This window comes from Panthera leo, chromosome E1 (genome assembly GCF_018350215.1).
Source record: "Panthera leo isolate Ple1 chromosome E1, P.leo_Ple1_pat1.1, whole genome shotgun sequence".
NCBI classification, from domain to species: Eukaryota; Metazoa; Chordata; class Mammalia; order Carnivora; family Felidae; genus Panthera; species Panthera leo.
Window position 1 is genome coordinate 47,859,872 of NC_056692.1, and position 24,783 is coordinate 47,884,654.

Sequence of the window (24,783 nt, forward strand, 5' to 3'; positions counted from 1 at the left end):
TTGGGGTCAGTTCGGGTACTTTTATGGCATGAGATGGATTTCTAGGGATGGAAAGCGAGTGTGTAAATTGTGCTTGTGGGAAACAAAATCTCAACTATGGACAGCTCACAGAGGCTTTCGTCCAGGAATCAATTTGGTTAGTAGTCAGGGGTGGCGTGTAATAAAACACTGACAAAAGGTGACTGGGCATGATGCCGGGGAGTGTGTGTCTGGATGAGTTGAAGAATAAAGAGAACAAATACCATCAATGCTGAATGAACCCACGTACCCATTCGTCTGTCTGAGGGCTGGAGACTGGACCCGGTGCTTTTTAAATTTAAATATCAGGTTTCTATGTTCCCCTCCACCCCCTGCAACATAACAGAAAATCTGAAAAAGATAGAAGGAGGCAGAAGAAATCACGCCTAGTTCCCACGACCACTACTTTAACATACTGGTGAATTTCCTTCCAATATCTTTTTTCTGGCCTCCTAGAATAAACCGAGCCCTACTCACATCTATTGTACCAGATGACCTTTCCAGGTTCCACATCTATGGGTTTTTGACTCACTCAATTTGCTACTTAATAGAATTCTCCCCATGTTTAATAAACCTCCCCCAAATCACAGACTTGAGATAATACATTTTTATCTACTAAATGCCTCAAGAACTTTCAAAAGCCTGCCTTGAACAGAAAGTAGGAGAGAGTTCGTGTGCTTTAAATATGGCACACTCTTGGGGCACCCGGGTGGCTCAGTCCGTTAAGCCTCTGACTTCAGCTCAGGTCATGAGTTTGTGGGTTGTGGGTTGGAGCCCCGCATAGAGCTCTGTGCTGACAGCTCAGAGCCTGGAGCTTGCTTCGGATTCTGTGTCTCTCTCTCTCTTTGCCCCTGCCCCACTCATGCTCTTTCTCTCTGTCAAAAATAAATAAATGTGGGGGAAAAAATGGCACCCTGCAAAGGGAAAGGGGAAGAAATAGAAATACAAGGCAGAAAGCAAGGGAGGGAGGGAGGGAGAGAGGTGGGAGGAGGGAGAAGGAGGGAGGGAAGGTTGGGGGCTAGGAAGAACAAAAAGCTTGGGACTGGTGGGATGCTCAGAGAAGGGGACCCACAGGTTGGCCGGGTGGGTGTGGTGATTGTGGGGACAGTGGGAGTGGCTGCAACCCAAACAGGGACCCTCGGGACACAGCCACCAAGTAGGAAGAGGAACTGATCCACGTGAAGGCGGAGGACAGGCCAGGGGCCAGGACGCACACCTCCCGGAGGGACCGAACCTCAGGGCCACGGGCCACAAGGGGCCGCCAAGGTGGAAGGACAGAGACCCTGCACGCGGTTAAGCAAACGGGACTCTTCGCCCACCAGGCATCTGGCCTTGCCTCACACGCAGGAATCCGTGGGCAGAAAGACAACAAAAGCTATTTTTCATGCAAGAGGAGTTGGACATCAGGAAAAATCAGAGCCCCTTTGTATGACATGCCAAATTGCTGAAGCGAGAAAATGTCTCGGGCGAGGGCTCAGATGCGAGCCGCGAACAGCACGCTCGCCCAGGGGAACCCGGCCGTCAATGTGCGCTTGTTATCGGGGCTTTTCAGAGCGAGGGCCGGAAGCGAGCGCGGGGCGGCCTCCCCCCATCGCGTGGCAAAGATGAGCTGGTGACACGGCCTTGGCCGGACTGTCTGGCCCCTGGAAGGGAGCCTGGGTGTCCTGAGATGTCCCCGAGGAATCTTCAGGGATCCGTGTTCTTCTCCCTGCTTGTGCTTTGGGGTGGGGGCTCGGCAAAGACTCTCTTCCTCTGAGACCCATCCTCACGGGTGCTGGTGGGGGTGGGGGGACCCCTTCCCGTCGCCCCCACGTGCAGGGCATTCTCTGGGTTAGTAAACGCCAATCACTACCAGGCATTGCACACTTTATTCCTGGCTCATCCCGGCTCCTGTGTGCAAATCTGCACGGAAGGTGTTGCTAACACCCCATTTTGCAGAGAAAGCAACTGAGGCTCACAGACACTGTGAAATGACCGGCTGGTGGCCCCACAGTTAGCAGGAGGCGGAGCCTGGCTTCAAACCCCACTCACTCCCGGGATTTGAACCCTCTGCCCCGCCCCCATGCCCTCCTTCCTCTCCAAGAGGCCGCTTATAACAGCTGCTGGGTATTTCAAGTCCATTGTGAAGCAGATGTGTGTGGAACCCCGCGTGTATTTTCCTCTCTGGATCCTCCTGATGACCCCATGAGACAGGTCTGGTTAGAGTCCCCAGGAGGAGGACCCCACAGCCTGGTGTGGTCTGATGCTCCCCACACCCTGCCCTGTATGATGCTGCCCTCTTGCCTCCTGTGGGGTTCCCCGGAACCAGAGGGTAAATTCCCCAAGGGCTTTCTGTACCCACAGTGCGAGCACGAAGCCAGGCACTCAGCATATGCCCCATAAATGCTTAACAGTGACGGAGTTTTAAGGAATACTGCCCTCTAAGGCAGCCCCTGGCTTTGAGTAGCATTGGGGGTGGCCCTTGGAAGAAAAAAAGACAAGAAACAGGTGAGGTCTGGTTCCAGCACCCACCTCCGCTCCCCACCCCAGCCGCCAATTTCAGTGCAACCCCAGGACCCTCCAGCACCAGCTTCCCTGTCCTGTTTTTCTCATCAAAGCCTCTTCTCAGGGCAGAAGGACACTCAGGAGAGGCTGTGTCATGTATGGGGTCCGGTGCAAAACGACAAATGCAGACCCTCTTGTTCAAGAGTGATCAAGAATTCAAGGAGGGTGTCAGCAGAGCTCTGAACACACAGACGAGCTCCGAGTCCCCAGGTCCCCAGCCCTCGAATACAACCCTGGTGACAACAGTCATTTTACATCCTTTGCACATGACCTGCTACTGGGGTCTGGATTTTTCTAGGACAGTCTTGATTTTAAACAGTCTGGATCTCCCCCCTGCCCCACCAACTCCTCAAACAAGCAAGGAGTGCCGAAATTTCAGGACCTCCGTAACACCTCCTGTGTTACCTCTTACAGCCTCGACAACAACAGAAAACCTGTTGCCTGCTTTTTATCGAGTTTGGGTTCAGAAAATACAAATGTCGCAGTGCCATGGGTCCCGTGGGGGAACCGAAGGCACCGAGGTTCAACACTGACAGCCTGACATCTCATCACAAGGGGGAACTGTTTTCATCCACCCAGCAGATGATTTCCACATCTGTGTCTCCGGGCCCGCCCCGCCTCATCCCTGCAGAGTGGGGTGGTCCCCCACCCTGTGCACTCAGTCCTTCCGTGTCCAGCTCTCCTGTCTCCAGTCCCCCTAGGCTCCTCCACTTCGGTTCTATGTCTCGGGGAATGGCTCCACTGCCTGGGGCGGGTGTCTATCATTGTATCCCATTTTACAGATGAGGAAACTGAGGCTCCGAGAAGCTAGGGAATTTGCCCAAGGCCGCAGGGAATGCAGGGTAGAGCGGGATTCGGATGCACGTCTCTTTGACCACCTTCGCCAGCCCCCGTCCTATTAACCATCACGTGGACTTGGTCCAGATATCACCTTCCATCACTCTTTTCTTCTGGACAGTGAGGCTCCCGATGGGGGCTGTCAGAGAGGCCAGTGGGGCCGTATCTGCAGGGTTCAGACATCAGGGAATAAGCATGACTTGACCACAAGTGGGATGCGGGCCTGTTGAAAGGTGGCAAGCTGGGGAAGGATGTCCTCTGATTACAGATTTTAATTTTTTTAATGTTTATTTTATTTTTGAGACAGAGACAGAACATGAGCGGGGGCGGGGCAGAGAGAGAGAGGGAGACCCAGAATCCAAAGCAGGCTAAGCACCGAGAGGGTGGGAGAGGAGTCGTGGAGAGACCGCACTGGCCACCAGGAGCACATCTGACACGTGAGCAGCCACCTGCATGTGGCTCCTGGCCAAGGTTGTCAGGGTGAAAAGAGGCCAAGCCAATAATGTTTCCACGAAAGGCTGCCTGAAGTCCTGTCCCCTCTGCAGTGCCTCTGTGGGAACCGCCACTGTGTCTTAACAGCACCTTCCCAAGTCTCTTCTTCACATGACCCTGGGAGGGAGGGGAACAGACAGAGGGATGAGGCAGGCAAGAGGGAAGGAGGAGAAAGAAGGGAGGGAAGGGGAGGCAGAAAAGATGGAGGGAAGGATAGGTATCGTTTGCCCATTTGCCAGACAAGCAGATGTGAGGCTCTAGGAGGTTAAGGGACAAGCAGAAGACGGCTCAGATGATCAGTGACAGAGCTGGGATCAGGCCACGGGTCTCCTGACTCTCATTCCAGTGTTCCCACAGCCCAGCAGCCTGTCCTCCTGCATCACAGCCCGGATCCCGCCACCCTGGAGTTCACGGCCGTGGCCCCATTGCCTGCCAGGAGGTGGGAAGGGGGGACGCTCGGCCTGGGAGGCTGCTATCCTCGCCACGGGCACCACCTTGACGGCAGACCCTATGTCGACTCCTAATCGAGATCCCCCGGGTTCCGATTTCATGGTTCACAGCAGCCCCTCGGAGCGGTTCTGCCTCTGCGAGATGATGGCACCACGCCGTGCTCTCCACTGGCCCGAACAACCCCGGGGAGGCCCAGCGTCTCCTACTCCCAGACCCTGGGGGACGCTGAGCGGACCCGGGGCCTCGCTCAAATCGGCTGCAAACTTTTTTCTTCTGGGAACATCTCCAAAGTCCGGGACGCATGGGGATAGGGAGAAGGCCATCCCGCCTTGAATGTCTACAAGATGCCAGGCACCTTGAAGGTAATTCTGCACATAACCCTTGGAAAGATTTCCCATGCGATCTTTGCAACGATCCCAGGGGCTAATATGCCCACGCCCCTGTCTTACCATGAAGGAACTCTAGTTTAGAGGTTGTCTGACAAGTGGCAGAGGCTGGGCTCAAACCCGGGTCTGTGCAACTTCGGGCTGGCCGTCCGATGCTGCCACTTCCGTGTGGCCTAATGGGGGCCCGAAGGGTGAGCTGGGATGGGCGTCCAGCCCTGCGTCTCTCCCCGGGGGGCGAGGAGGTGACAGAGAGCAAGAACGATGGCAGGTGAGCCAGGGAGGCCGAGCAGCTGTAGTTAATCGGTTTTCTCCCAGGCTCTGAGCTGGGCTTGAGTCAAGAGATGCCCCACGCCCACTCCACACTCTCAGAGATGGGACAGTGGCCTGGGAGGAGGAGGGACAACTGGAGAGCACTCTGGAGTACCTCTACGTCTGTGGGCTCTGCGTGGTGAGAGGCACAGGAGGGTGGATGTTGTGTGACAGGCCTCGCTTCAGGTCGGCAATCCTTCGAGGTGGGGGAGGGGGGAGGTCGGCTTCAGTTAAAATCCAAAGCCTGGGGCGCCTGGGTGGCTCAGTTGGTGGGCGTTTGACTTCGGCTCAGGTCATGATCTCACGGTTCGTGGGTTCGAGCCCTGCATCAGGCTCTGTGCTGACCGTGTAGAGACTGCTTAGGATCCTCTGCCTCTCTCTCTCTCTCTCTCTCTGCTCCTCCCCAGCTTGCACCCTCTCTCTCTCAGAAATAAACAAACATTGAAAAACAAGTTATAAAATCCGAAGCTTTACGAGCCGGCGCACAAACTCTGCGGCTCGGGGCATACGTGCTCAAAGAGCCCAAGGAGGGAGCTGGGGCTTGCTTCTTGGGGGAGGCTGGCTTGAAGGATGGACAGAAGTCAGGGGTGGGGGAGAGTAGTGGGGTGACAGAGAGATCCTGATGTTTAGGGTAGCAGAAGCTATCAGAGGATTCTTTTGACCCAGGACCCCAGCAGGGCGGCTCCCAGGCCCCATCCCGGCCCCAGGGAAGCAGGAGGGCAGGAGGAGGCCTGATGCCAAGGCCACTTGAGGCCAAGTATGGAGTCACAGTCTGCCGTCTTTCAGTCGGGGTCATGCAGGGGAGGTGCTGTCTACTTTGCAGAAACCCTGGAGCTTCCCTCAGAGGGTCGTCTGGACCCCAGCCCTGTCCTGACACTGTGGGGTGCCCTTGAAATGCAAAGGGGCAGGGATGGCTAGCATCCAGCGAGAGATATAGCTACCAGGTGAAGGATGACCTTCAGGCCTCCTCACAGCCCCCTACTGGAGGTTGGCAGCTACATTCATCTGGCTCCTGGCCTACACTCAGGAACCTGGTGGAATACAGAGGCCAGGGGCAGGCCCCGAGTCTCCCCAGGGCTGTCCTGACGAGCATCGTATTTGGGGAGCACCTACTCCGTACGTGTGCACTGGCTACTTTCACATCTGCTGTCTCATTATCTTATTTTCCGGACACATGAACGACTCAGAGAGGTTAAGTAACCTGCCCAAAGCTGCACAGCCACCTGGGAAAGCTGGGATTTGAACTCAAGTCCTCTCTCCCCAAAACCTGGCCTCCTGCCTCTACCCCACGCTGCCTTTTCAACAGAGTCTATTAGGATGCAATAGAAGGAAGGACACATCGAATACATTTCTCCCAGGGCTCTGTAACAGAGACGATCTGGCTTCCCTTCAGCAGTGATTTCCTCTATTATGTGCACACTGGCACCTTACAGTTGGTCACGCTCTCCTCTCTGTCCCGGCCCCAGGAAGTTCAGAGACAAGCATGTGGCCCATGTCCAGCAACACGGCCGGCCTTTGCAGCAGGCACTTTGTGTGCTCAATCAGACTCAACCATCACCTTATTTTCCTGCTCTTGTTTCTACTTCTGTCCTAGTGCCTCACCTACTTTGCTTTTTCTTTTCTTTTTTTTTTTTAATCTTGTCCCTTTCTTCCTTGCTCTGTTTTTTGGTTGGAGGAAGAACTACTAACCAGGGGAGAATCACGTGATGTCGTTTTCACAGCTTTGAAAAGTTTCTCATACGGAGAAATTGATGCGTGAGGAAAAGAACGTCTCTCATCTGGCATCATGTCCTGACTTGCAGCTCAGGAGAGATGTTCTCTCGCAGCGTCTCCCGGAGCGCCACGGGGGTGAAACACAAGAATTGCGGGGGGCCTGGGCCTGGCCCTGGGGTTAGGGCCAGTCTGTTCTCTTGGTGAAGCTGTTCCCGGGGATCTGGCCCGTGCACAGGCGTCTTTATTGGAGTGTGTGTTTGTGGGTTAACTGTGACGGAGCCGGTGAGCTGTGCCAACGAAGCCCTAACCAGGCCGCCCCCACACCCTCTCCTGCTCCGGGGGCTGTTACGAACGAACGAGCCAGCCGTGTGACCTTGGGTGAGTCACTTTGCCTCTCCCGCCTCGAGTTTCCTTTGCGTCTTTGCTTCCAGCGTGCGAGGATCAGGGCACCTGAGCAGTTCCCATCCCCAGTGTGGACACATGCTGGGGTGTCACAGGCAAGGTAAGGTGGGTCACCTGCAGCTAGTTATCTTAGGAAGAGAAGGGAAGTGGGCATCACGTAGGCAGAGGCCAGCTCCCCCTACCAGGAGGGTTAGGCTCCCTCCACATTTGTTTTCTCGAAGAAAAGAGAAACAGGTGGAACTCCTACTGGCTGCCGGGAACTGGGTCTCTCCCTTCCCCCCTCGGAAATGACGCTTCCCTTAGAGCAGTGGTTCTCTGCAGGGGGTTGATTTTGCTTCCCCCTCCCCACCCCCCTCCCCACACATGCCCAGGGGACATCCGGCAGCGTCTGAAGTATTTGTGGTTGTCACAGCTTGGTGGCGAGCGGAGGGGGTGGGGGTGCTTCTAGTAGGCAGAAGCCAGAGAGGTTGTTAAACATCCCGCACCACGCAGGACGGCCCCCACAACAGAGAACGATCCAGCCCAAAATGTCGGGGTACTGAGGTTGAGAAACCCTGCCCCCGTGGTGAGGGGTAGCTGATGATGAACCCGAGCCCGAACCCTCGGGGCTGTGATGACTCATGGTGGTCCTCCCGAGTTACTCTCCTTGGTACTTTCCAGCATGCCTCTTGGAGGTGGGCATGCTGCTGGCCAGTGCCAGATGTGGAACCCCTAGGGGTACATGCTCGGTTTCCCTTCTCGACCCTGCTCTTTCCTCCGGACGCAGCACCACTGTCCCGCAGCTGCCGTGGCCCCAGATCCAGGCGGCATCCTGGATTCCTCACCTCCTCCTCCCCATCATTCTCTCCACTTGTCCCCACCTCTGCAGCCGCCACTTGCCCCCAGGCCGCCAGTCTGGTTCTCCGCAACCATGACCAGACCGGTCTCCTGGTGGCCTCCCCTGCCTTCCAGAATCTCCACTTTCCACGTGCAGCCGGAGGATCTTCTAAAATCATAAATCAGATCACTTTACTGTCCTCCCCGAAACTCCCCAGAGCACTGATCCTAGTCCTGATCTCGAAGCCTCTCCTGAGCCCCCACACCCCCATACCCTCACACGGTGATGGAGCCTTGCCCAGCGTCTCCTGCCTCAGGGCCTCAGCTTGCCTTTTCCTCTCCCTGGAAGGTCTCCCTGCAGTCCTCCAACAGCTCTTTCCTGTCCCCTTGACTGACCGCAGCCCTCCCCAGCCTCTCCCAGCACACCCTCACTCTGTTTCCGTCCTAACCCTCACTAGTACCCGAAAGTGTCAGCTTCATGGGAATGCTGGCTCCAGGAGAGCAGAGACTGAGTCTACCCCCTCTGCGGCTGTGACCAAGAGCCTCACACATCTGACACGGAGCGGGTGTTCAGTGAGCACGTGTGGAACAAAGGAATAAATGAATGGATGAATGAATGAATGCATCAATGAATGGAGCCACCCAGGCGCCCCAGGAGACTTATTTTAAAGCGTTGCTGGTTTCCTACTGAGCCTTGCTGAAGCCCCTCACACGGGGGTTCTCCGAAGCTGGCTCTGTGGTGAGGGCACTGAATCAGATCACCAAGATCCCCAAAGTCGTCTCGCTAGGTCAGCTGGATCTAGTTAAAAGGATATGGTTTTCTCTTACAAGAAGAGAGGAAGCAGTGAAAGAACAAAGCAGAGCATTAAGGGAAGGTAGACAAGAGAAGGACTGCCAGGACTCCTGCCTGTATGACTAGAGAGTGAGCACCTGTTAGGGAGCAGGGACAAGAATGCTGATGTTCCCCTCCACATTCGTATGTTGAGGCTCTAACCCCCCACCGCCCGCCCCCTGCCCCTGCCCCTGTGGGATTTGGAGGTGGGGCTTTGGCGGTGAGTGACTAGGTTTAGCTGAGGTCTTGAGGGTGGGATCCTTATGATGGGATTTAGCACCCTTATTAGGAGAGACCCAAGAGCTAGCACTCTGACCTGAGGGCAGAGTAAACTAGGGGACCACCTGCAATCCTGGAAGCCGGCGCTCACCGGGGACCAAACCGGCTGGCACCTTGATCTTGGGCGTCTAGCCTCCAGAACTGTAAGAAATAAATGTTGCTCAAGTCACTGGGTTCATCGCATTTTGCTCTGGCAGCCTGAGCTAAGACAGCCCCTTACTTGCCCCTTCCCAAATCTGTGTGGTTCAAACAAAGGACATCCTCTGGTTGGTGGAAAGCCAGGCTCATCAGTCCGGCCTCCACGGTGATCCAGACAGAAGACATTCTGTGATCCTCAAGAGCTGTGACCATCTTAAGCCTCATAACCTCCATCTATGAAAGACAGATAATATTCACCTCGAAGCGTTGACCATTACAGGAACTAATGCAGTCCTGCCCAAAGGTCAGCCCTAAGGGATGGCTGTTATTATCAACACCGGAGGGCAAAGGGGAGCCCTGGGGAGAGGGGACTAGCTGGGGAAGGCCTGTTCTGGCTGCTCTCACTTGCCTGGGCCTCACTGGACAGGCTGCCTGTGAGTTATCGCAAGAGAAAATGAAAGCAAACACAGGAAAAGTTCCCAGGCTGGGGCCTGGAGCGCAGTGGGTGTGGAAAGGGTGTTATTTGAATCAAAAGCTCTCTGAAGGGTCCTATGTTGGGAGTTTAAGGCCAGCACCTGCCTTGAAAGGGTTCCAAGGGCCCTGGAGGAGGAAGCCCCGCCCCCAGGCCGCTGGGCAAGTGGGCGGGGACTGGGCGGGGCCTCGGCAGGCAGGAGCCCCCGGGTAGTCCCCTACGGCTGTCCCATCTCTCTCCTGGCCCCAGGGCGCAGTACTCATGGTTTCTTTTTCTCTGTGTGCCCTGTTGTGAATTCAGTCTGGGTACACTGGTGTGAGAGATGCTGCCCAGGTGAGGGAGGTGGACATGACCGGGACATAGGACTCTCGCCCTCAGGGTGGAGAAGGTCGAGAATCTCTCTGCACCTTCTCCCCAGCCAGTGCCCAGGACAGAGCTGGCACAAAGCAGGCACGGGGGTCAGCCTGGTGTCAAGGCTGCCACCTTCAGGCTCTGACAGAGCTGTGCGTGTCTGGGGTGGGGGGGCAGCTTCACTTCTGGGGAGCTTGGGAGGGGAGGGGAGGGGCGGGGCTGAGGCTGAATTTTGCCAGGACCAGTTATTCTGGGCCCAGAGTCCTCCTGATGGCAGTGCAGTGTCTGGGTCCCTCATGGACCCTGGCCTCCAGCGGCCCCAGCGAACACCCCAGAGCTAACAGGGGGCATGGAGGCTTGGGCACGCTGACATTCGCTGCTTCCCTCTGGGCCCAGTCACCTCCCCTCCCGTGTTTCCATGAGGTTTTCGTTCCCAGCACACAGTACGTGCCCCATGACTCTTGCTTCCACTCTATACCTTGCCTGATTGCAACACGCATGAGAGCTTGAACAAATGCTGCTTGGTGATACTTTTGACAGAAAAGTCCGCAAAGACTTATTACTCCTTTCCTATGTCCACCAGCCTGGGGCTGAGTGTCGCCAAAGACACAGAGGAAGAATGAGGTGGGGTCTTGGGAAGGGTGGGAGCAGGAGGCTGATTGTGACGAGGATGGGCTAGTCCAGGATGTGGTGGAAGAAGAGAAAGAGACAGAAACAGAGACAGAGACAGAAATAGACAAGAGAGAAGAGGAGAGAAACGGAGGGAAGGGGAGAGGAGAGGGGAAGAGGGGAGGAAAGGGGAGGGGAGAGGAGAAGAGGGAAGGGAAAGGAAGGGAAGGGAAGGGAAGGGAAGGGAAGGGAAGGGAAAGGAAAGGAAAGGAAAGGAAAGGAAAGGAAAGGAAAGGAAAGGAAAGGAAAGGAAAGGAAAGGAAAGGAAGGGAGAGTATGTTATACAATTTGGGCATCACTTGTACATTTTCTCTTCTGAATGCCTTCATGCTGCTGGCAGCCCAACCTCAGAGCTAGGCTCCACTGGGTAGTCAAGTACTTGGTTCTATTTTTAATGGCAACCCAGAAGCTGTTTGGGAAAGGGCAGGATGACATGGTGGGAAGAGCTTTGTTGTGAGACAAAGGCTCAAATCTAGCCCAGCAGCCTCCTACCTGGGTACCTCTGGGTAAGTGCCTTGCCCTCTCTGAGCCTCTGTACCCTCGGCTGCAGATGGGGCTGAAGACAGCACCCTCTCAGGGCTGTTGTGAACGTGCCATGTGGTAACATGCACAGGCTCGGCACTCTCGAGTATTTTGACTTGTCCGATAGACGGGCGGAGGGGTGAGACCCGGCTCTGGGGGAGCAGAGAGAGGCTGGGGCGAGGTCGGCCCTGCTGAGGCTGTCAGACTGCACGGATGCCTTAAACACACAGAGGCCTGGGCTCTCCTGGCCCAGCAACATCATTTATGGGAAACGACCGGGAAACTGAATCCACTGTTTGTGAGTTGCCAGCAAGAGCTTCCGAGTCCCACGGTCACATCCAGGGCTTTGCTGGCTGCCTGCTGCAACATTTCCAGTTTCAGCTCAGAGGTTTGATCTTTGCATTGTTTTCCCCACGTACAGCTTTGGGGTACTTTGCTAGAGAACAGGTGGAAATCATGCATTTGACACACAAAGCCAACACTGGGGTGACCAGACCCCCGGGGAGTGGCTTGGGCTTACTGGGCTGCCTGGACCCCGGCCGGCTGGCAGGTGGAGGCATCGCAGACGTCAGGTGACTGAGCTTTTAGGAGATAAGCTGGCGGCTTCCACCCAGGTCGAGGGACTGTCACGATAAAGCCAGCCACAACAAGGAATCCTGAACCTGCTCTCCTAGCCCTGGGTTGGTCCCAGGGTGTTCTAGCCTTTGGATGCGGCCTGGTTTGGCCCTCAGAACCCCTGACCTGGGGGAGGGGGGGGGGGACAGAGGCAGCTCAGTTCTTACGGTGAAGTCCCCCAGATGGCAATTCCCCACCCTCCCTCTGCCAGCGGAGCCAGCTGCCCAGATCAGCTTGGGGCTCTCTTGATGAACACTGAGTGCAAACGCTCCAGGCAGCTGGCAAGATGCTAAGTGAAGCATCAATCCTAATGAGGATGAGGAATTAATAAAGGAGGCATCCCAGCCACTCTGCAGAGGCCGGGCTTGCCACCGAGGAGGAGTGAGTTAGTACCAGTCTCCGCCGGGAGACTGGAAGGCCTGGGGTCCACGTGCGCATCTGGGTGGTGACAGTGACATGGCTCACTGCGCCACGCAGAGCCTGTGGGGTAGAACGTGGGGGCTCTGCAGCCCCTGTTCTGTGTCTAATTCAGGTGCCGTGGCAGGTAGTGACGTGGGTACATTCTCCAGATGAGAAGAGTAGGTGTTCGTGATCTGAACAACTGCACACCCAAAATGATGTTTTTCAAGAGAAAAGAGGAAGGTGTGATCGTGGGCCCACCGATCCTTTGTGTGCCTGTGTTTGGCAAACTATTGACTGCACATGCCCGCTCCTCCAAGATACCACTTAGCCCTGGCATTAAACTCCAATTGCAAAGGGCAAGGCAGCCTCGCTTGGGAGAGGATGTGGGGGGCGGAGGTGGGCAGGATTCCTGTGCGTGCAGCCTAGGGGGAAGGAAAGGGAGCAAGTTCAACCTCGCCGAGCCGACCCAGCTTTACAAAGCCTCTTTTTAGCTGACTCCAAACGCGGCCAGGAAAAGGGCCATCTCCCCTACCAACCTCCACCAAGATCCAACCCCGCTGAACTATCCGCAGGGGCTGTAGCTGCAGTAAGGCAGCCTAGGTGTGTGGGAGAACTCCCCGAATAACCGAGGGGCGGAGTTAACGCACGGGAAAAGGTTACAGAGAAAGAACGAGGAAACTCTGTCCAAGGATATCTGAAAGGAACGCTCCGCCAACTTCCCCCACTCCTTCTCCGATCTGAAAGCCAAGCCCGAGCGGCAGACCCGTCCACAACCTGGCTGGGACCAGACCGCCCCTCCACAGCCACCTGTTAGTTCCAGTCCCGCAGCGGGGCGGGTGGGAGGCGCAGAAGTCGGGCGCATTTCGCCATTGGAGGCGTCCGGGCCCCCTCCCGCGGAGGGAGCGGTCCCCACAGTCCCGGGACACCCAATCCCGGCCCCCAGAGGCATTCCAACCTTCGAACACCTTCTACTCGGCCTCCTCGCGCATCTAGGGGCGCAGCGCCCCGCCCCTCTTGCCCCGACGGGGTGGCCACGCCCCTCCCAGGCAGTTCTCGGTCCTCGGGTAGCCCCTGCACCCGCCAGTGTCCGGCCGAGGTCTCCCGCAGCCTCCCTGCCGAGGGACCAGGGCCGAGGGCTTGCTCCCCTAGTCGGGGGGGGGGGGGCGGGGGGCCTCGGTGACGCACCCCTCCCCTCCCCACCGAGCAGGGAGGAGCGGGTCGGGGCCCCGTAGAAGAGTAGGCGGAGGAGCAGGGTCTCGGCGGCGTCAAGATCCGGCGACCCGGTTCGCCCCGAGCCGCTCGGAGCCCAGCCTCCACCCCTACCTCTCGGCCCGGGCCTGGAGCTAGCGAGGAGCGGCCCCGGCGCTCCCCGCCCCCGGCCGGCCCCGCCCCAGGATGGCCAGTTCCCATAGCAATCGCACAGACACCGGTTGCCAAGCAACCCCTCCCCCTCCTCCTCCCCTCCTCTCCGGTCGGCTCCCCCCAACCCCAGCCTCCTCCCGCCCCCACTCCATCCTCCACCTCCCCCGGGGGCTCCGGCGCGGCCCCTCGGGATCGCTCCGGTCTCGGGCCGCACGCGCGCGCGTGTGAGTTTCGGCGTGTTTCATTGTGCCTGCGTGCGAGGGGGTGTGCGTGTGCGAGGAGAGTTTGTGGGGTCGGTTGAAGGGACCCCGAGCTGGTGCACAGCTGGCCGCGAGGGGACCCGCCCGTTCGCTCCGGCTCCTTTGTGTGTCGCGCGGAGCCAGTGCCGCGCCCACCCCCTTCCCGGCCGGCACCCCGGGCAGGGTGTGCGTGCGCGCGTGTGTGTGTGCGTGTGTGTCTGTGTGTTGGGGGGTGGGTGGGTGCCCGGGCCGGACGTACCTTCGATGCAGCACACCCGCCACAGCCCCGAGTGGGTGAGGTCGCCGCGGGCGCGGCGGGGCGCGGGCCCGTCGTCCATGGTCAGGTTGGTGCCGTTGCAGATGTGCGCGCTGGAGTAGAGCCAGTAGTCGGTGCCGATGGCGATGGCCATGAGCGAGAAGGCGGCGAAGGCTCCGGCCGTGGTCAGCAGCATCTGCAGCCCGCGGTCGCATCGCACCATGGTGGGCGCCTCATAGTCCGCCGCCCGCCGGCCCGGCCCGCCGCGCCCGCCCGCCCTCCTCCCTCCGCGCGCCGCTCCGGGGGCGCCCGGGCTGGGGTGGGGGGGGCCGAGGGCCGGGGGGCGGCGCCGCGCTGCGCGCTCCGACCCCGCGCCCCGGGCGTGCCTGCGCTCGGGCCCCCGCCGGGGCTCAAACTCCGAGGCGCGGCGGCGAGTGAGGGCTGCGCGGGCCGCCGGGCGGGCTGGCGGCGGAGGCCGGGGGCTCCTCCCTCTCGGCCCGCCCTCCCGGCTCGGCCCGCGCCTCCGCCCCGCGCCCTCCGCGCCTCCGCCCGCCGCCCGCCGCCCGCCGCCGCCGCCGCGCTCCGGGCCCGCGCCCCGCTCCTCTCGGCGCCGCCCCTCGCGCCTCGGCCCCCCCGCCCGGGTTGGCCTCCCCTCTCTGCCCCTCTCCGCCCCCTCCGCCCCCTCCCCCCCAGGCCCGGATTTTCTCTTCCCCCACTCCTCTCCCCTCTCCGCGCTCGCACGCGCTCTCGCCTCCTCTCCCAGGGTTCATTCACATTATTAGAGCGAAGGAAGCCGAGGCACGGGTTCCCCGGGAGGACGGAAGGGAAACCGCGTTGCCAGCCACCTCGCTTACTCAACCCGGGACACCCAGCCTTCCCCTTAGATGGCCCTGGGGACTCTTGCATTTGTGGAGTGTGAGTGTGCGGGTGATGGCCCCCCCCTTTCCCCGGTGTACATATCTGTGCCTTTACCTGGCGATGGATTGTGTAGGCGCAATTTGGAAGTGGGGGTGTCCAAGTCAGATGTCCAGAAGCCCCAGATGTGGGTCACAGCTGACAGACACTGCAGGCCAAGCCAGCACCGCCCCCCCCCCCCACCTCCGGCCACTTCCCTCCCCCACCCGGGTGTCTCCTACCCCCACCAGCTCCTCCAGGGGACCCAGACTTTGGGGTTGAGGGGAAAGAGAGGTGTCAGCCAGAGGTCATTTGGGAAGAACGCAGGATCCCTGTTTTGCAGAGGGGTGATGAGGTCGTGATTGAAGAGAGGGATCCCCTCCATGATTACATTTCTGATGGTCTATTACCTTGAGTCCAGGAACACCCCAGTTGGATCGGATTCAAACCTCCAGCCCCCAGCCATTTCCCTCTTTCTTCTAGCTTCCCCTTGAATACCTTTATTTCTTTTTGCCTTTCCCTGTACACGAGCTTAACTGGCTTTCCCTCACCTCCCTTTATTGCCAGCTTCTGCCTCAAGCCCTGCTGGCTTCACTTAATTGCCTTTGCTGCTGGCATGATCCCAAACTGGACACACTCCCTTCTCCTCGGAGCCGATCCAGGCTCTTTCTCCTTCAAAACCCGGTTCCAAACTCTTCCCTCCAGGAGGTCCTCAGAGACCAGCACCTGGATGTCCCGCGTGCCTTTTATTCATCCCTCCCCGAAGTTCGTGTCGTTGGCATCCTTGATGGCTGTCCTGGACCCCTCAGGAGAGTCAACGAGGTATACCCAAAGTTGCTATTCTTGCAAGATGCAGTTTAAATTTCACCTCCTTACTAACACCTTCCCTGGGCCCCACTACCCAAGGAAAATTAATGACCTCCTCCTGGAATTGCTGGTCTCTCTTCCGTGAGACTGTAAGCCTTTCTCATGTCTGACATATATGGTAAGTGCTGAAGAAATGTTTGCAGGGTGAGAGGTGTTTCTTGTCCCCTGGAAAATGATAGTCTGATTGGGGGAAATCGAGCATATGAATATGACCCAAGATAGCATAGCCCAAGGACCAGACTGGCTGCATTGATTCATATTTGTGACCCCTTCTCCTGCCTTTGGGGTGTCTGTCCATGCCTCTCCAAAGTCTCAGGGGACAAGAGCTGTCACCTCCATTTTCCTGGCACTCACCTGCCACCTGATCTGGGGCTCTGCACACAGCAGGTGTCCGATTATGCCTGGAGGTACACACCAGGTAGGAGATGGCTTGGTCTGCTTAAATAGGGGACCCAGAGTACCCTTACTTACCCACTTGCACCACTCCCAACAGCCCCCAAAGCACCCCTGTGGACCTAGGGTTCCACGAAATATGGTGTGAAAACCAACAGCCTGGGCCAGCTTCTGGGCCCCTCAGGGACATCCCTCGTAGCCCGTCCCGCTTGCAGTCTTCCTCAGGGACTTTGAGAGAAACAGATGGAACCAAGATACATGGATCTTATTTATCCGCAGTGTGAAGCAGTGGGTGAGGAGTGTCCCTCGATCTTTTCTTAGGTCTGGGAGGTGACACATGGGTGGTGGGGCAAGCGATCCTGACCTCACGCTAACCCCATGGAAACAACAGAAATCTTTATTCAGCAGAGCCCAGTTGGACCGGCTCCCACCAGCTCTCAGAGGAGCTGCAGAGGAGAGGAGAGGAGAGGAGAGGAGAGGAGAGGAGAGGAGAGGAGAGGAGAGGAGAGGAGAGACGAGACAGCACTGGACTAGGAGGCCAAGATGTCAGCATTTCATGCTGGCCCCACCGCTACCTAGCAGGTGATCTTGGACAAGCCGGAACCACCTGGGAGAAAGACCCCTCTCCAGTCCCTGCTTTCAGAGTGATTTTGAGGGTCAAAAAAAGTAGCCTTGCACATCGTATACACTTAGTGACCATTTGTGGAATCAGTAGTAAGTGCTCCCCTTTCTACTTTTTTTTTTGGAGACGGTGAGCAAGACACTGTCCAGCGGTTATATATTATTACATCATCTGTTATTCTCACTGTTATCTGCCTTACGACACCTGGGGAATCCGAGGCACAGAGAAGTTGAGTCACTTGCTGAAGTTCTCACACCTGGAAAGTCTTCAGCTCGGATCCTGATGACTTCAGGCCAGAATTTTCCAAGGACGCTCACCAGCCTCTTTGTCCTTGTCTTGTGCTGCTTGATGGTGTTGTTATGTATTACCTGCTAATTTGGGGGAAGGGGACACTAGTGGGGCTTGGCGATTTACCTTTCTATCCGTGGACACCCAACTGGCTACCATGCTGAGTCCTGAGATCGTGAGGGTGTAGACTGTGGAGTCACATGAGGACTTGACCGCCAGTGAAGGGAGCTGGAGCAAACTCAAGACTGTCTGGGGCCGTTCATCATGCCTGGGTGAGCACAATTTAAATCTGGAAATTTCTGCTCAGCCGGATTAGAGGACTCTGAATGGCAGTATTTAACTGCGGCCTGAGGTCCCTGGAGTTTCTCCTGTGTGACATTTCCAGGTCTGAGGAAGGCATGTGTCTTTTGCTCAGGAGGAGGCTCTGGGTTGGTCTTGTCCTGGGGAGGCTGGACACTTGACATCCTTTCCAGGGAGGCACTCAGTGTGAATTCTACTGTCGGGGGAGGAGACAAGTCGTCACGCATATTCCCACCTCTCTGGACAGCTGAGCTGGTGGAGATATTTAGACCTGTCCTTCAAAGCCATCTTTTTCAGCACAAGCCTCTGTCTTTCCCTCTCACTGGATCATGTGGGCAATTACTACAATTTTTCACTTTACTTTGGCTGCGAAGACAAAGCTTTAAAATGAGCTCAGAACCCTCCGACAATCCCAGCTCCAGGGTGAGGCGGCCGGCCGGTGGCTGCGGGAGAGGAATATGTATTAGACGACTCTCGCTGTGTAACGTGCATGTCAAAGCCACTGAGGAAGCTGCATTTGCAGTCAGGGCAAGGAGGAAGGGAGAGGCCCTCCACCAGCGAGGACGGGGTGGGAGGGGGGACGTGGTTCCGAAAGCCTTTATTAAAAGCTTCGCTTTCCCCCTTTGTCCTCCTGAAATAATGACCTTTGTGTATTACTTTTTGTAATATCTCATTTCCGTGCCCAAAGCAGATGGTTCTGCTGATTTCAGAAGACTTAATGGGGGAGGGGGGTATTTGGAGAGCCAGGGAGATATTTCCGGTGAATAGACATAAAGAGTGATTTTGAGTTTCTATAGCCAGAGGTTGGGGATGAGTCTTAGAAGGTTCCGGGGCTTGGCTCAGTGTGGAGGCTTATCTGCGGCCCATCCAAGCTGCTCGGAATCCAAGAAGAATGCCTCCAGATCCTGGTACGGACAACCTCCCCTCCATCAGATTACGTACGCCGCCAGAACGACTTTTTTCTTTTTCTTCCAATTTCAGTAGGCTCCTTTGAGGAAGAGCGCGGATCAGAAAATGCTTCTTGGCTTTGTGTATTCAAGTTTATTCCATTTCATTTGCTTATCACTTCTATCCCATTCAAGGTGGTTGGCACTGGATACACAGCCTTCTTTCTCAGCTCCGCGGTAATAAAGCCGTGGTGTGCTCACTGTCTCCACAGCAGGCCAGCCCCTAGAAGTGCAGAGGGGAAGGGAGGCAGCATTTAATGAGTGCCCTCTGTGCGCCAGTCCCTGCGTGTGCATCGTTTCATTTCATCACGGCAACGACTCCACAAGGTAGATGCCTTTGCCCCCCCACTTTGTAGAAGATGAACTTGCAGCTGAACAGAGTAGGCGCCTGAGCTGGGGTTTGAACCCTGAACACAGCCAGGGTCTGCTGGCTCCCGGACGGACAGTGCTGAGGTTCAGGGTCTTCAGAGTCCCTCTGCCCACATCTGCTTCCTCCCCGGCTCCTTTTTTGTGTTTTTATCCGGAGGAAAGTAGGTTCCAATGACTATCAAAGTCGGGGGAGGGTGGGGAGGTTAAGAAAGAGGCTGAATCTTGCAACCCAGGTGGGATGGAGTGCAGTCCCCATTTCCTGGGTGGGTAGGGTGATGTCAGGGGCTGGAAGCCAGCCTTAGTTGCCCACCCTCTTCCTCCTCCTCCTCCCCTCCCCCCTCCCCCTCACCCCCCACTCCTCCTTTTTGGCTCTTACTCCCAGTGCCTGTCTGGTGCTGGCCCGAGTGGCGGGCAGAAGGCCGCCCCTGCTCTGGGTTCCTCTTAGACCCTCTGCTCCACCCTGTCCTGGGTTTTCTGTTTACTGCCCGGGGGAGGGAAACGCAATGGCCTGCTGTCACTGTTACATAGGGAACAAAGCAGCCAACTGTGAGTGAAGTCCGTGTGGGCTTATTCAAGACCTGTGTGTTTTCAAACTGGATCCCACCAGGAGCTGCGCTCGGTTGCCGGCTGGGCCGTCTCCCCTGCTCGAGTTTGTTCCAGAACCAGCCCCGCTGATGAGCATATTGATATTAATGGCCTGACTTGGCCAAAGCTTCCGGCGCAGCACGCTTGATAGTTAGCCGGTTATTCTGAGAACATTCTTTTCAAAACACTCGACAGGACAAACAGGCCGAGAGGTTCCTTTGTCCACAGCCAGCCTCTGAAACTGAACCGACTCTCAAAGGATTGAGAAGAACACTCCAAGGAAGAAATCGGTGGCACAGGAGGCAGAAACATTTGAAAACGGGGGGTGGGGTGGGGAAGACAGTCAGCGGCTGTGCATCCAGGAACTAACGTGGATCATTTGTGCTTTCGCCAAAGCGGAGCTTTTAATTCCTAAAATATAACAGCCCTGTGCCGGAGCTGGGAGAACAGGCAGCGTTTCATGCAGAACTTTGCAGCTAAGTGCCCTTGTGCGGAGTGCAAGGTCTGGTTCAGGGTCGATCTGGCCACTTTCTGCTTCTGAGGGGCGCTGTGCTTTTCATCTTCTGCCTCTCCGGCTCTCTCGGCTGCCCGCTGTGGGAGGGGGGCCGACTACTCTAGGCCCTTTGGAGCTGTGCTTGCTACTGAGTGGAGGGCTTGCTTTATACTGCAGATGTCTTTCTGGATCATGGATATCAATGGAATGTTTGCACTCTGTCTCCTCTGCTGGCTGTTACCCGCTCATTTTGTTATTGAAGGGCTGCTGGGTCTTGGCCGGTTTTCTCTCCGGGGCTTTTCCTTATGAACAAGGAAAGGGAAGGTCACTGGCTTCAGGGTGACCCAGGTTTCCGGTCGTGCCGCTGTGTGGCCTTGGACTGGTGGCCGAGGCTTTCTGCACTTCTGGGGACCCAAACACCTGCCTCACGGGGATGTACAGATTAAAGAAGACACTGACCCAACAATGCTAATAGCGGGTGTTTACTGAGCATTTCATAAGCACAGGGCTCCATTCTGAATGCTTTACATACCAATGTATATGTACATTATACATAACTCATTTGGTTTTCCCACAAACCCTTTGAGATCAGCATATTACTGATTTCATTCTGCCAAAGAGGTAAGGAAGGCACAGGGAAGGTAAATCACTCACCAAGGGATGTACAGTACGGGGCCCGATTTTGAACCTCAGCTTTCAGACTGCAGAATTCACACTTACAATTTTGATTTGATATGTACTTAATAAATGGTAGCTCTCATGATCTTGCTCATTAATATCTCCCTAACAGTTAAGTTTTTTTTTTTAAGTTTTTTTTTTTAACGTTTATTTATTTTTGAGACAGAGAGAGACAGAGCACGAACAGGGGAGGGGCAGAGAGAGAGGGAGACACAGAATCGGAAGCAGGCTCCAGGCTCTGAGCCATCAGCCCAGAGCCCGACGCGGGGCTCAAACTCGCGGACCGCGAGATCATGACCTGAGCTGAAGTCGGACGCTCAACCGACTGAGCCACCCAGGCGCCCCCCTAACAGTTAAGTTTAAGTGACTCAGTATCCACATCTACCAATCATCACTGACTTCGCAGACTCGAGCCTCCTTCACAAGAGGGGCCAGTCCCTGTTATATCTGTTCCAGTCCAGAGACACTGAATTTTGCTCAGTGGGGCCCTCTCGGTTGGTCCGTTTTGCCCTCTGGGTACCGACAAAGGTGGATCTTCTGGGCGACAAAGACTATTGAAATCATTGCCATCTGTTGCCGGAACTCTCTTTGAAGTCTTGTGGCCGGAGGAGAGCTGGGCCCGAGGCAAGCCGTGTGTAGGACTCAGAGCTGAGGCAGGTTACTCGGTTCTGCCCAGCTACCACATGGCACAGTAGTACCCGCCCTGGGAGAGCCGTCGCAAGGTTGAAAGATGATGGGCGGGGTGTGTGGCCCCAGCTGACTCAGCCAAGGTGGTCTGACATCAGCAGGTGTCACTGGTAGATGCACATACTAGGAAATAAGAAATAATATTTATCATAGGAATGATCGATACATCTAGGACTTTGGGGTCCTCTTCCGGCGGTCCGTAGAATCTCTGGGGTCTTCTCTGATGTGTCCGCCCAGAAGACCCTGCTCCCTGGCATGGCCTCTGTGCACCTCTGGGCCTCGTCCATCCCTCCTCGATCAAGGCAGCACCGAGCAGAGTGAATTCTCAGACACTCCCATCTGGCTCCACACTCGGCTGCATCTGATAACAGACCATTTCCAGATAAACAGGGGAGGCAAAATGAATTGACTTCCTAGAGGAAATAAGTTAAATGCTTTAGATCTTTCTAAACCCAAGGAGAAATATTCTCTGGTGCTCTGTCTGCAGAGAGCGTTGTCACGTGGAAGCTATGGCGCCTCCTCTCCACCTCCCCTCCTGCAGCCCCCACCCAGAGGGGACACCCTGAGGCCGTTCCGCAGGTAGTGGTTCTGAGCATCCTGGAAACGGGTACCGCTTCCCTCGCCTCCCTGACCCACTGCCCCGTTGGGCTCCTCTGCACACCGGATCCCGACCGTCTCTTGTCCCACATGATGGGTTCGTGATACAACGGGATTAGCAGCAGCGCTCTGTTATTGAAATGTTACGTGGGGCAGGGCGCTTTATAACAAGAAAGGTGTTGTTACCCGCATTTTGCAGATGACGAAATAGGCTTTAAGAGGCAAGTACCTCGGGGCACCTGGGTAGCTCAGTCGGTTGAACGTCCGACTCTTGATCTCGGCTCAGGTCATGGTCTCACAGTCCATGAGATTGAACCCCAGCCCCACCTTCTGTACCGGCAGCACGGAGCCTGCTTGGGATTCTCTCTCTCCCTGCTCTCTCTACTCCTCTCCCTGCCCCCACCTGAAAATATATATATATATATTTTAAAGAAGGTAAGTAACTTATTCAAGGTCAAGGCTAGTAAATAGCAAAAACTAGGATTCCAGTCTAGGACTGGCTGTTTCCAGGGAGCACATTCTTCCCATAGCTCAATAGTTCTCAACCCCGGGCCCTTTGACAACGGCCTAGGGGGACTTTAAGAATATACGGGGCGCCTGGGTGGCTCAGTTGGCTGAGCGTCCGACTTCGGCTCAGGTCATGATCTCACAGTTCCTGGGCTCGAGCCCCACCTCAGGCTTCCTGCTGTCAGTGCAGAGCCTGCCTCATATCTTCTGGCCCCCTCTTTCTCTGCCCCTTCCTGCTCGTGCTGTCTCTCTCAAAAATAAATAAAACATTAAAAAAAAAAAAAAAGGCTAGGTACCCCCCTCCCAGAGATTCTGACCACTCTGGAATGGGGTTTGAACATCAATATTTTTTAAAGCTCCCGAGTGATTCCTCATGTACAGCCCGGGAAAGAATCGGGGCACAAAGCCATGATACCTTTGGACACAAGTTCTCCTGACACACAGCCCAGCTCAGTCTCTGTGGTAACTAACTAAATAATGGGGGGGGGGGGGGCTGGGGGCTCCTGGCATCAGCTTGGCTGGCTGTGCCCAGGGTGAGTGGGGAAGGCAGCTGTTAGGCTGGTTAAGATCTGGGAGATTCTACAAGGCTTTCGGTGCCACTTCTAGCCCTGCAACCATGCTGACTTGCCCTGTCCCCAGCGTGGGGCTTGCTGTCCTGCCATTTGTCTGCTTTCCCACCCAGCAGGCAGGAGATGCCCAGCAGGGAGAGCAAGGCGGGGGCGGGGGCTGGGTGCTCTGACTCTGCCTACAGAAGGCCTCCTGGGACAGGAGAGCCTGGCGATGCAGGGACCACACCAGCACCTTCTTCTCCGGCACCTTACCCCCCACTGGTAACTGGAATGTGCTGTGGGGAAGCCGGTCACCCCCCAAGTGGTTTAGCTGGGAGAGTCAGGGAGCTTTGGCGTCAGACTAGAGGGCATGACGGATGGCACGTGGACGGGGGGGTGCTCACGAGGGTCCTGGGCCTGGCTCATACGGGGGCGTTGGAACTGGGGGACGTCAAGTGGCAGACATACTTGGGTCTCTCAGGATGCCCCAGCCCCGTCCACTCCTCCCTCTGCCTCGGCCCCACGCTCCTCCTCCCTCTGCCTCGGCCAATTCCCAGCAAGCCGCCCGCTGCACTTGCCAATGGAGCCAGATGCTGCTTTAGGGAAAATACCTTCTGGAGTTTGTTGTCTGAGCCCTCCCAGCTGACACCCACGGTGGAGAAGATGTGTCAGGATAAATGGAAAATCTCTTCATAAATATTTGAAACAAGGCAAAAAGGAAAAGAAAAAAAAAAGAGCCCCGAATTCCAGCATTTGGGAGCGTCTTAGTGATTACTGCTAACAGACGGGGGTGCAGGTTGCTGACACTCATCGGTTTGTGGTACAATCCCGGGAGCGCAGCCGGGAACCCTGGGCTCGGTGCAGGGGCTGCGGGCACCGAGGGGCCCCTCGGCTTGCCCTGCGGCTCAGGGGAGAGGACAGAGTCGTCCGGCTGGCTTAGTGAAGCCACAGGGCCCACACAGATGCCAAGCTGCCCTTTATCCATAATGCATAATTGTGTCTTTAAACTCGACTGCTTTGGGACTTTATTACGAACAGAGCACAGGCTAAAGTTGGTTCCCGCCCATCTTGGGTCACAGCAGATGGACTCTGTGTCCCGGGGGGGTGAGGGGGAGGATGGTCAGCAGGAGCTGGGCCAGGGTGGGGTCTTTAGAAGACAAAACCCTGGGGTGGACCGTCTAAGTGTGGGAGCCTGTGGTTAACTAGGCAGATGTGCATGAGACCCTTGAAGTCCCCGTATACCTTGCAGAAGGTCCCCTGTACTCTAGAGCCTCTCCGCCCTGAGAGGTGGGTACACGGACCACTCTCCCGTTTTTTAGTGGCTGACACCTTTCAGTTTCCATAGCTGGTGGCATCACAACAGAAGGGGGGGGGGCTTCCCCACAGGTTGGAGTGTGAGAAGGAGGCTGCCCGTGAAGTATGGTGGCTGGGATGAGATGTCTGTCCCCTGGCATGGGATGGGAGGTCACAGAGACCTTGATCAAGACATTGGGAGCAGCATTTTCTTTTTCTTTCTTTCTTTCTTTCTTTCTTTCTTTCTTTCTTTCTTTCTTTCTCTTTCTTCTTTCTTTCTTTCTTTCTTTCTTTTCTTTCTTTCTCTTTCTTCTTTCTTTCTTTCTTTCTTTCTCTTCTTTCTTTCTTTCTCTTTCTTCTTTCTTTCTTTTCTTTCTCTCTCTTTCTTTCTTTCTTTCTCTTTCTTCTTTCTTTTCTTTCTTTCTTTCTTTTTCTTTCTTCTTTCTTTCTTTCTCTTTTCTTTCTTTCTTTCTTTCTCTCTCTCTCTCTCTTTCTTTCTTTCCTTCTTTCTTTCTTTCTCTTTCTTCTTTCTTTCTTTCTTTCTCTTCTTTCTTTCTTTCTCTTTCTCTCTTTCCTTCTTTCTTTCTTTCTTTCTTTCTCTTTCTTCTTTC

At 55.9% G+C, this 24,783-nt stretch overlaps 1 protein-coding gene across 1 annotated transcript in view; it reads right to left on the bottom strand.

Annotated features, from left to right (window-relative positions):
• The window catches only part of CACNG4 (calcium voltage-gated channel auxiliary subunit gamma 4), a 58,358-nt gene extending 44,031 nt beyond the window's left edge, over positions 1-14,327 (bottom strand). Inside the window, exon 1 of the mRNA XM_042916191.1 lies at positions 14,108-14,327. Coding sequence (XP_042772125.1) covers positions 14,108-14,327 — 220 coding nt within the window. The remainder of the gene's footprint in view (positions 1-14,107) is intronic.
• Positions 14,328-24,783: the final 10,456 nt, after the last annotated feature.